Genomic DNA, 12,832 nt, shown 5'->3' with positions numbered 1-12,832 from the left:
CTACTACACGGCTAATCATATTATTTAAGGAGGAGAACATGATAAAAAAAATGAATAACCATGATAGGAACAACAATAGCAGCCCTGATAATGGCAATATTAATACCAAGCGCTATGTATAGGCGCGGATTCCCATGCACACAGCGCCCCCTGCCGGCCGCTCGCCACAACACGCACACACACAGGCGAGAGTCTTGTGTGAGACACAGCGCTCGCTCCCCCCTCCCATCCCCGCTCCCTCCGCCTCGTCACGTGGTGCGCCCCAGCCAATCGCGCTCCGTGTTGTCGCGGCTGGACGCCATTGCTGCTGTCACAGAGAGGCGAAGCTCCGGTCAGTGTGTGAGCGAAAGAGAGGGATCGCTGCGGGAGAGCCTGGCACCCGACACGCACCGCCGGCACGGGGTGAGGAGCCCCCCCCGCACTGCACCCCGCCCCCACCGCGGGGCCCCCGGCACGGAGCTCGGGCCCCGGACAGACCGCCTCCCCCCCCCCCCCCCGAACAGGCCGGGATCCCGCGGCCTCCTCCTGTGACACGGGGCGGCCCGCCGTGCCCGCAGCCCCGGGAGCAAGGAGTCCCCGCTAGGAGGCGGGAGCTGGCAGCCCCCCGGGCACCGTGTGTGGAGCTGGGCAGCCCCGGGCCGTGCATGGACTGAGCCCGCCCGGCCGCCCCGGCACTGTGTGTGTGTCAGCCCGCCCGGCCGCCCCGCTCCGCCCGCACTGCATTCCCCGACAAGCAGGGGGAGGCCGCAGCGCTTCCTTCCCCTCCTCTTCCTCTCCCAGCCCACGGCCGCGGGCCGCCCCTCCCCCACTCGGGTGACTCATTTCTCCGCGCCGGATTAGGAGGACAGTCCGGGTGATCCCTGTTGTGTGTGTCCCCCTCCCCCCAGCCGGCCGGCCGGCGCTGTGTAATGTGGGACATGGCGGCTCTCACTGGGCCCTGCTGAGCTCCAGCACGGTCTGCCAGGCCTGGCCCAGCTTCTCACTGTCACAGGATCCGCCTGGGCCTCGGACACCGCCTGCCAAGCTCCAGCATCGGACACAGGATTTAGGTCTCAGACATGCCCAGCCCTGGTAGCCAGGCTCCCGGAGGATCATGACTGCGGCGGCTAACTGGGCAGCCAACGGGGCGAGCCTGGAGGACTGTCACTCAAACCTCTTCTCATTGGTAATAATAATATGTGTCTCTGTCTGTCTGTCCATCCTTCCTTCCTCTAGGCAAAGCTGCTATGTGTCCTCCATTTCAGCCTCAGTAACTTCTATGTGTGGCTATAGATATGCATTGGGGACAGTGTCCTCTTGTCATTGTCAACTGTGGTGATCCAGCACATGGAAGGAGGACTGTCACAGCCCTCTTGAAAAATATTAATGTCTAAATTATCTTCTAGAGGGGGTGTGAGTGATCTACTCTATTCTCAGCAGGAATTTTCTCATTCATTTGTGTACCTGGCAAATGCCATTCAACACTTCCTTGATGCTGCAATTATAGGCCCTTGATAGGAGGACATTGTGTTTTGCCATGCTCATTGTTTACAAGGAAATGTGATTGAATAGCAAACGATGCTTGTTTCAGCTATGTGTTCCTCTCTGGTTTTGTGATTAGTACAGTGTTATATACAATCAACCCCTGTCAACACATTTCAGTAGATGTTTATAAATTGATGGGGAGGTAGTGTCCACCTCTTCAGGCAGATAGTGTACGTTTGTTTTTTTTTTGTTTTTTTTTTAAAATGTAGCTGTGGTACATTCATTATCTGTAAATGATACATGCTATTTTTATGGTGTTTTTCTTTTAGCATTTGTACGAATGTAGCAAACACTACACCACAATGTGTTTCTCTACAAGATTAATGTACTGGTTAATCTTTTCATACTGGGTTTAATTTACATTGTAACTATAGTAATTTCCCATTGTAAACTATTTCCCACAAGCAAGTTCTCTCCATTGCGGATTGGCAGTAACTGCTTCTGTTATGTTTTTATGCCGCCTGTCAGTGAAATATTTTATAGTTAGTACTGCACTCATCTAGAGAATTGTTGTTTCATCATATTCTCATTCAATATATGGTATTTCTGTTAAGTCTCTGACTCTTATATTTTCATTAATTTGTTTGTCAAGAAACCTGTGAATGGACTTACTATGAATGTTCGGGTTTACTATATATCAATCAATTACACCACACCTGATTGGTAACATATTTGATTGTTTAGTGCCTCATTAGTTTAGACATTAATTTTTGTTTTCCAAGTAATTGGAGAGTATTTTCTAAATCCAACTTTTTCCTGTAGAGATTTGCACAATATGACAAGCACATCAAACAGCATTACATTAGTATATGGAAATATTTTTAGATGTTATTTTAATTTTTTTTTTTTTTTTTTTAAATGATAGAATGGGGCCAAACAAAAGCGACAAGCTATTAGCTGTGTCTTGAATATCCCAGATGAAATCTACTGAATATGATAATATATTGGTCAATTGTGTATAACATACATGGAGCAATATCATAAAAAAAATTTGCCCTGTTTATTAAAGGGTAACTTAAAGCATCATGACCACTATCGTAATTTAAAGTGGTTATGGTGCCTTGAGTCTTTATGTGCAGCCTTTCACTGTCAAATGCTACACATACTAAGTATAGATAACAGACAGGAGGTGATCAGCGCTTAAGATTATATATACATACGATACAGATCTTAGTATATGACTCTATAAGTACAAAGCAAGAAACAGATTATGGCCCAGTAGAGTAGATGTTTGTGAAGTGAGTACAAATGGGCAAAAGTGCACACTCACACTTTTTAGAGCTGTCTCAGCTCTATTATGATGGCCTGGACGGAATAATCCCTGTCTATGGATATAAGTGGAGGGTCTTTGGAGCATTATTTCAGGATGGAGTCGGTATATGTGAAAAAAGACAAAATAGGAAATCCAATGGTATGGTATGTGCAAACAATTGGTATTGATGGAGGAAAATATCCTACTTGTCACCCAGAGCAATGTCCTGCTCTGGTATTAAGAACTTGAGGTGGAACAATCACCACCTAGGGATATATGCTGGAACCGGAATGACGATGAGGGCTGTATGAAGGATGTATTCCACAGGAAATGATGTATAAAATAGTAGGTTTATTAACACCTTAAGGATCAAACTTCTGGAATAAAAGGGAATCATGACATGTCACACATGTCATGTGTCCTTAAGGGGTTAAATAAAAAGCTGGAAACCGCTATATGCGTAAAAACAAATAAACAAACTGTGGCTAAAATAAGTCCTCACTTAACGTATTTCGCCAAAGGCTCAAAAGACTCAATCAACCTGGAACAAGAGTTCTGTGCTGGTAATGTCAGTTCTGTGTAAATTTCGATGCACTGACACTCGCTCATTGGCTGAGAGTCAGCTGATGTTCTCAGCCAGTGAATGAGAGGCAGAATCGACATCTGGCTTCTGAAGCTCTGCATGTCAGATGTAGTAAACCTGCATACAGAGCATGAGTAAGTAAGCGTGCTAACCGTTTTAAAGCAGTTTGCCCGACTACCCCTACCACTGTAACCACTACAATGGGCTGTAGTAGTGGTTATGATGCTTGGAGTATCCCATTAAAGAGTCCTTCTAAGCATAATAATCACTTCATCATACTGAAATTGTCCAGCTACATTTCATTTTAAAGGAACATAGTGCCCTTCTGACTAGTTAGGTGACTAACCGCCCCTCACCCTGTTTCTGCAATAAAGGCATTTTACTGACAATTTCTCTCTTGCAGTGTTGGTATCCGTGCTGTTGTCCTGCCTCCAAGCCTTAGACTGTAGGAAAGCATTGGATGGGTAGTGCGCATGTGCTGCAAAACCCTGCACTGTACCAATCAGATGGTCTCTGAATTTCACTCTACTGTTTGGACAGAAATGCCACTACAGGCATTTAAACCCTAAATGTAAACATTGCTGTTTCTGCAATGTTTTCACTTGGAGCATTAAAACACTGGGTGGGACATTGCACCCAGTCCACTTTATGTAGATGAGTGGTCGGGGTGCCTATCATGTCCCTTTAACCCCTTAAGGACACATGACATGTGTGACACGTCATGATTCCCTTTTATTCCAGAAGTTTGGTCCTTAAGGGGTTAAACATGTTTAAATTTTTTTCTCAGTCTTGGGTAGGCTGTCCATACAGATCGTTTAACTCTCTAAATTCCTGATAAAGAAATATAATTCAGAAATGTAATTTTGACCTCTGCTCTTTATAGTTGCAGATTTCAGAGGACCCCCCCCCCCCAAAAAAAAACTACTCTTAAAATAAGTGCAAGTAGTTATACGTGTGTGTGTGTATATATGTATGTGTATATATATATATATATATATATATATAATCTTTTCTGCTGTCAGCGTGTTGTAAAAACATTGAGTCAGTCAGACCTTTCGAAGAGAATACCTCTCCTAAATTTGCATGTTTGTCACCTGTGTTGTAGTGAGAGAAAGTTGGTAATTTGAGACACTCCGAAACAGCTATACTTGGGGACGTAGTCTATTCCTCCTGTATACAGGTGGACACATGTCTAAATATATAGCTCAGTAATAAATAGTTGTGCATGTTGTTTGATTTAACACCTGCAATTATTGTAGGGGTTAAGTGTTAACGTAAAATTTGTAGATAAATTCAAATTATAGACATTTTATTTCATGGCATCAGAAATAATCTGACTCTATAGCATTTTACTGCGCTTGCTGTAACAAATTTTATATGACAGGATAAAATGACCTTGCCATTATTTTTAACCTCTCATTGCCGTTATGGTGTAGGGGACTCCTTCTGTAACAGTCAGTAAAATGCCAAACAATGACTGAAGATGGCGTAGTATCATCTTTGTGGGAATATATCATGCTCTTTAAACATTTTGCCTTATGAAAATGTCCCATACTATAAAATTAACAAGTATTCTAACAATTATTGTTAAAATATTGCCTGGAATAAATGTTTTCTCAGGGTAAATCAGGCGCACAGGCTCACAAGGCACTGGGGGTGGGGTGGGAGGGTCGGTGCCCCCAGCCTCCTAGACTATTTACAAGGACCTCACATTACCTGCCACCCGGATCCCACCCACAGGAAATTAAGTGACACTACCTAGCGAGAAGCAGATGACACTGTTACCCTATGACTGCATCCACTAACAACCACATATTAACCGACACAACACACAGGGAGCGGGAGGGAGGATACATACAGAACGCTACACACTCTGGCCAGGGAAACCTATGTGGAAAAATTCTGCAGAAAATAAACCTCTTGGCCTGAGCTCCTGACAGGAACACGTGCCACCTCTTGAGGACACGCCCACAGGACACCACACAAATACACGACCGATAACAAGGACCAACAGAGTCCCACTATAGCCTAGTATAGCAATATTGGTTACACCTATAGACAGCTGAAACCCAAAAACTGACGCATGTCCCTATTCTTCTTTAAGCTTGCTTTTCATATACGATTGTTACATACTTTCTTTTCATGCAATTGTATTAATATTATTGTTGGCAACTAAAATACCAAAATAAAGATTGTAGGAAAAAACAAAACAAAAAAAATTAACCTTGGAAGATATCTTCTCCAAAAGCAGATCTCTTCTCAAGCAATGTAATTAATTATATTTGTAAACCAAACCATTTTCTTGTGATTCAAGTTGCATTAGGATCTGTTCTATTTCTGTAAGGTTAAAGGAACGCTCTAAGGCAGTGGTTCCTGAATATTTTTTTTGATCAAGGCATATATCAATACAAGAATAAATCCTCTTTATACCTACTTTTGCTTTTCTTCGTTTTTTTCAGTATAAGTTTATAAATGCCATATTTACGCAAAGCCTTACAAGAGAGTTTTGCATGCTCTATCTAAACACAGACATTATTGAAACATTTGAATGGCATTCCTAGAGACTGCACAATTGTTCTTATTATGTAAACAGGCTGGATTGACATGTCTAAAGCTGTATCAGGAGTAGGTATAGTTGGAGATAGATATGCATATAAAATAGAGTTAAAAAAAAAAAACATTGTTCATCAAAGCATTTAACCTATTTACAGCCCTGAAATAAATGTGTTTGAGGCATACTGTTTGAAAACCACTGCTCCAAGCCACATAACCACCACTTCGCATTGTAGTGGTTATGATACCAGTAGCATCTAGTTCCCCATATATTTTTCATAGCGTTTACAAGTGCTTCTCCAAAAACTTTGACAAGCACCTAGTAACTGTTGCCCCTTGCCCCCTCCCCATCATTGATAATGCAAAATTTTTACTTCTACATTATCAATGTCAATATTGTACAAACTGAATGGAAGTTGCTGACTAGCCTGCTTTCCAGGTTTTATGTTATTGATATTGATGATGTGAAAGTGAAAATTCGGCATTATCAATGCCTGCTGGGGAGGTTGCAATCTCTGTTTGTCAGAGACTACCTTGGTTTGGCAGATTTTTCCAAAGTGATTTGACTAAAGTCTGTGTAATAATTCCCACACACCCTTGGCACCAGTAAAGCTGTATTGGTTGTTTCTTAAAAGGAACACTGTAGTCACCAAAGCAAATTTAGTTTAAGTATAAGTTGGGTATAGATCCCTGCAGTCTCACTGCTCACTTCTCTGCTATTTAGGAGTTAAATCACTTTGTTTATGCAACCTTAGGCACATCTACCTGCATGTGACTTGCACAGCCTTCCGAAACACTTCCTTTAAAGAGACATTTTGTTTAAACTTCCTTTATTTCAGAATTTAGAATTTCTTATGTCTTGCTCTGCTAATAGCTTTCTATACCTTGCAGGAGCTTCCTGTATGTAATTAAAGCTCAATTTACAGAGCAGGAGATATACACTTTTAAAATAAGTTATATCTGATTGAAAATGAAACCATTTTCTTTTCATGCAGGCTGTCAGTCACAGCCAAGGGTATGTGGCTAGGGCTGCATAAACAGAAACAAAAGTGATAATATTTCTAAATGGCAGTGCATTGAGCAGTGAAAATTCAGGGCATGATCTTTACACAAAAACTGCTTCATTAAGCAAAAGTTGTTTTGGTAACTATAGTGTCTTTTAAAATTTCCTTTTAAGTAGTGTATCTTTTGAGGACTATGCCATTTAGCCAACTCGCCATCATATTGTGGGTCTTTTCTTTTGGTCTGCAGTTGTAATTACTTGCTTATTGGTAATGTTGGGTGTCTCCTGTGTACACAAAATGAAATGTCTGCACCAACTTCTAATATTAAATGTACATTATATGATCAAATGTATTGGGGCACTTGACCAATTATTTACACCAATAGGTAATTTTATGACCCAGCCTTCTAAATATATAGATATTAAAGGGACTCTCTATAGTCACCAGAACAACTACAACTTACTGTAGTTCTGGTGAGTATAATCATTATATGCAAGCATTTTTATGCATACACTGCCGAAAAGGCAGTGTAAACATTGCCCCTAGGGACACCTCCGATTGGCCACTCCTCAGATGGCCACTGGAGGGGCTTCCTGGTTTAGTGGGCAGTAGGCAGCAGTGCCGTTCAGCGTCTCCACGCTCTGCATGGGGATGCTGAATTTTCCTCACTGAAATGCATTAATTTAATGCATCTCGGTGAGAAGGTGCTGATTGGCTAAAATGGCATTTTGCCCTGCCCCCTTGCCAATTTTATCCAATCCAATGTTTAAAAAAAAAAAAAAAAAAAATTCCCATGGGAAAAGGGCTTTCCTTTAACGGTTCCTTCAAATTTGGAAGCATAGCATTGTCCAAAATGTCTTTGTACACTGAAGCATTATGATTCCGCTTCAATGGAAGTATGGAGCCTAGCCCAATCCCTGAAAAATGGCCCCATACAATTATCCCTCCTCCACCAAACAGTTGGCACAGTGCAGTCAGGCAGGTAATGTTTTCCTGGCATTTGCAAAATCCATACTCACTCAGACTGCAAACAGAGAAGTGACTTGTCACTCCACAGACCACATTCCATGGCTCCAGAGTCCAGTGGTGTTGTCCTTTACACCACTTTCAGACCCATGGCATTGTACTTGGTGATGTGAGGCTTGCATGCGGCTGCTTGGCTATGGAAGCTGCTTGGCATTCCATGTAGCTCCTGCTGCACAGTGTTTGTGCCGATATTAATGCCAGTGGAAGTTTGGAACTATTAAAGGGACACTATAGTCACCTGAACAACTTTAGCTTAATGAAGCAGTTTTGGTGTATAGAACATGCCCCTGCAGCCTCACTGATCAATCCTCTGCCATTTAGGAGTTAAATCCCTTTGTTTATGAACCCTAGTCACACCTCCCTGCATGTGACTTGCACAGCCTTCCATAAACACTTCCTGTAAAGAGAGCCCTATTTAGGCTTTCTTTATTGCAAGTTCTGTTTAATTAAGATTTTCTTATCCCCTGCTATGTTAGGAGCTTGCTAGACCCTGCAAGAGCCTTCTGTATGTGATTAAAGTTCAATTTAGAGATTGAGATCCAATTATTTAAGGTAAATTACATCTGGTTGAAAGTGAAACCAGTTTTTTTTCATGCAGGCTCTGTGATCATAGCCAGGGGAGGTGTGGCTAGGGCTGCATAAACAGAAACAAAGTGATTTAACTCCTAAATGACAGTGAATTGAGCAGTGACATTGCAGGGGAATGATCTATACACTAAAACTGCTCTATTTAGCTAAAGTAATTTAGGTGACTATAGTGTTCCTTTAAGCTATGGAAACAGCAGAGCCATGGCAGCTTTCCACACCATGCACCTCAGCGCTCGGTGACCCTGCTCTGTGACTTTACGTGATCTTTTACTTAGTGGCTGATTGCTGCTGTTCCTAAATGCTTCCACCTTCCAATAATACCACTTACAGTTGACCATGGAATATCTAGCAGGGATGAAATTTCATGAACTGACTTATTGCAAAGGTGGCATCCTTTCACAGTACCATGCTTGGATTAACTGTTTTTCACAACAACCCTTTTTTCACAAATGTTTGTAAATGCAGACTGCATGGCTAGTTGCTAACTTTATACACCTGTGGCAATTGGTCTGACTGAAACACATGAATTAAATAATTAAGTTGTGTAACTACTTTTTGTCCATTTAGTGTATGTTAACTGGATGTTTACTTTGCTGAGCAAGCAGAGGTTGCATACATGGCTTTTTAATATGCAGAGTTCATAGATGAATCCATCTAAACCTATATTTCTGAAAGGTATGGAATATCATTTTCATTGTATTCTAGTTATGGCCAGTGTGGGTTTTATGAGATGGCATCACTCTTGGGTGTTATCATGAAGCAGAATTTATAACATTTTAGGTTAATTTAAAGTTTTACAATAGTGAGCAGGGAGTTTAGGTTAAAAAAAGCATGCATTTTAAAATGTCTTGGAAAGGGCAGTTAAAAGGGACACGATAGGCACCCTGACCACTTCATCTCCATGCAGATGGAGACTCCCACACATGCAGGTCTGTGCCTTGTGTGGTAGTTTTCCTTTGTTTACTTCTGGTGATCTTTTTCTCAAGCTTCCAGGACATTTCTTTCATTGGGTCAATGCCGGTAACTACTATTTATAATCATAATAAAGTTAATAAGGATGCACATTTTCAAGTTAAGGTTTTGAAAACTGACAGATCGTTATCACACCCAAATTTAGCATTTGACTCTGAAATATCTTGCTCATGGTATCGGCATTTCAGCTTGGATTTGTTTTCAGCATGAGTCAGAAACACCCCTCTATATCTTCAAGAAGTATAAAGGATCAACTAGAGTTAAAGGGACCCTATAGCCATCAGAACAACTAGAGCTTAATGTAGTTGTTCTGGTGAGTATAGTCAGTCCCTGCATGCTTTTTTACGGTAAACAAAACAGGAGGGACACCCCCAATGGCCACTCCTCAGATGGCTACTAGAGGTTCTTCCTGGGCATTTAGTTTCTCCTCCCTCTGCATGGAGACACAGAACTTTCCTCAATGGGACACTATAGTCACCAGAACAACAACAGCTCATTGTGTTTGTTCTGGCGAGTATAGTCATTACCTTCTGGCTTTTTGCAGTAAACACTGTCTTTTCAGACGAAATGCAGTGTTTACATTACAGCCTAGTAATAACTCCACTGGCCACTCCTCAGATGGCTGCTAGAGGTTCTTCCGTTTGATGTCAGCCAGGCAGAGCAGTGGCGGCAGCTGCAGACTTGAATACAAGTAAGATTTTACTATATCTAGGGAGACAAGGGCGGGGGAGGGGGGAGGGGGTGCAGGGCAGCTAGGTGGTGATTTTAACCCTATTGTGTTCATTTAAACAGAGAGTTGATTTAGGCATATGATATGCAGTGTGGTATGATGTTGACAGCTAATACCAGAACCCTACAAAGTCACTCACTTTAAAGGTGTCTGTGTAAGATGGAGAAGCTAGGAGTGTGGATCCTACTAGGATCACCACTTATATTTTTGTTGCCAAGTGGAGGCAGGTGTTCAATATCATTTGTATGAACGTGCAAGTCAAGAGTTTTATTTACTAAACAGTTCTAAATTGAAATACAACAACTAAGCTTTATTCTATAGTTTTTGCCAAGATTTTCCTTTATCTTTTTTCCCTGTTTATTTTCCATTCACTATTCCATGAATAACCACCAACTCTTTAAATATTTTGTTGACAGATTATGATTGCTTGGCATATACTCCTGCCAGTGAAACAGTGACTTGGTTAAGAAAAGTATATATGCATGTCCTTGTTTTCTATATCATCCAAGAGACATATGAGCCAAGATGTATGTTCCTCTGACTGAACTCTCCTGTTTCCTCTTCTCTTCCTCTCTCAGAATTTTGTCGTCTTTTCTTTATTTCTAGTCTAGTTTTCTTTAAAACATAAGATAAAGTAGGGACTACTTTGTCTTATGTATTTTTCCTACGCTTGACTTTCTTTGACCAAAGGAGGAGCTTAAGTCAGCTCCATTTCCGGTGACAAAGAGAAGGATGAGTACTTTATTTGACACAGGAAATGGAGCTAGGTTAAAGGGACACTATAGTCACCGGAACAACTACAGCTTAATGTATTTGTTCAGGTGAGATCTATAGCTCCCTGCAGGCAATCTAATGTAAACACTGTATTTTCAGAGAAAATACAGTGTTTACATTGATTGATAGGAATACCTCCAGTGGCCGTCACTCAGACGGCCACCAGAGGGACTTCCTATCATGCAGGGCCCTAAAAAGGCCCTGTACATGTCAGACGTTTGAAAATACGTCTAACGTGTGCAGGAGAGAGAAGGCACTGTGTACGCGCCTTCTCTCTCCAGCCTGTCAGAGAGGAGAGGGGGCGGGCAAAGACCGCGAGCTGAGCTGTCAGTCAGCTCAGCTCTTGGCCGCGCGCATGCGCGGTAGTGCGCTCAGGACTTCAGAGGGCGGCATGAATGCCGCCTCTGAAGTATGTGCGCATGTGTGGCGAAGCCGCGCACAAGGGAGCAATGACGCTTCCAAATGGAAGCGTCTGATTGCTCCCTGCTCGCGCCCGCCTATTTCGTCATTTTGACGAAATAGGGGGCATGGCTTCACGAGGCTCCCGGCGCTGGAACCAGGTGAGTAAAACTGCTTGGCTGGAGAGTCCCTCTAAGCTCTGTCTTTGGTCAAAGAAAGTCAAGTGTAGATACATAAGACAAAAGTAATCCCTACTTTGACTTATGTTTTAAAGAAAACTAGATCAGAAATAAATAAAAGAATAAGCGATTCTGAGAGAGGTAGAGAAGAGGAAACCATAGGAGAAAAGTAAGTTCAGCATGACAGTGCCGCTTTATAAGGAACCTATTGTCTCGAATATAACAATCGTTATTTCAGGACTACAGACTACCTCCTTGCAATGTGCACACTATCCAACCCTTTGCCATGTAAAAATAAATCGAAAAAAATATTACCTCGTTTTCAGCACCGGTACTCCTCCGATGCAACTTCCACTTCTGCCAACAGTGTTGTCAGCAAGCAAAAAATTTAATCTTACCTGAGCCATTTGCTACCCAAAATTCTATACTTTATAAATTAATATTTTGATTTTAATCTTGTAATCTCTATATCATAGAGATTTCTCTGTGTAGGTGTTTAGTGGACTGGAGAACTTGGAATGACATCTCTGGTAGTTGTAATAGTGCTCTGATGTCACTTAATTGCAGCAGACTGGATGACCAATTCTAAATAAAAAGCGGTTTAACCAGCCCATGTCTGTCACTAAAAACATACTGTCTGTGTATCCGTGTGTTTTATAAGTGATGAAGCATAGTTACTTCAGTCTGTGAGCCACTATCCAGTTTCCAGTGCAACTGAATCACAGAGTGCATTGTGACAGAGCATCTATTTACAGCCTGTGTTTTTCCCCCTTGCTAATCTTCCTGTATTTTTCCAGTGCAGCATCTTTTCCAAAGTGTGTAACATTGTTTATTTGACCTGTCACTTAGCGTTTTCACTCAGCCTTTTTCCTGGATCCTCCCCTGCATGTAAGGGTTGCACCCTTCTGTCTTTTTTTTTATTAATCCTTGTACACTTCCTTTCTGCTATGCATCAGTGTTTCTCAAACTTTCTCATGTATTTCATGTTTTCTTTCTAACTTTGTGCCTGGAGTCGGCTGGGCAGCAAATTGTAATTTAATTATGACAGTTTTCAAATTCCGATACAATGAAAACTGATTACCGTAAATCTATTGCTATGTGTTACAGTGGCAGATACGAGTGGTGAGCTGGAGCATATCTAAAACAGGCCATTTATTCTGTGTTACTGTTTTTTTCTTTTGTTTTTTTTAGGCGTTATTATCCTTGTTTCTATATAGAAAATGAGTGCTGTATTGTCTGTTTTGCAAC

General features: G+C 41.8%; 1 protein-coding gene across 2 annotated transcripts in view; it reads left to right on the top strand.

Annotated features, from left to right (window-relative positions):
• The first annotated feature begins 294 nt into the window (after nt 1-294).
• MED13L (mediator complex subunit 13L) overlaps nt 295-12,832 on the top strand; it is a 155,661-nt gene continuing 143,123 nt past the window's right edge. For both annotated transcript variants that reach the window (XM_063454733.1, XM_063454732.1), the window contains exon 1: nt 295-1,165. In XM_063454733.1, coding sequence (XP_063310803.1) covers nt 1,094-1,165 — 72 coding nt within the window. In that variant the 5' untranslated portion in view covers nt 295-1,093. The remainder of the gene's footprint in view (nt 1,166-12,832) is intronic.

This window comes from Pelobates fuscus, chromosome 5 (genome assembly GCF_036172605.1).
Source record: "Pelobates fuscus isolate aPelFus1 chromosome 5, aPelFus1.pri, whole genome shotgun sequence".
NCBI lineage: Eukaryota > Metazoa > Chordata > Amphibia > Anura > Pelobatidae > Pelobates > Pelobates fuscus.
Note: the sequence above shows the minus strand (reverse complement) of the source record. Positions and strands in the feature narration are given on the sequence as shown.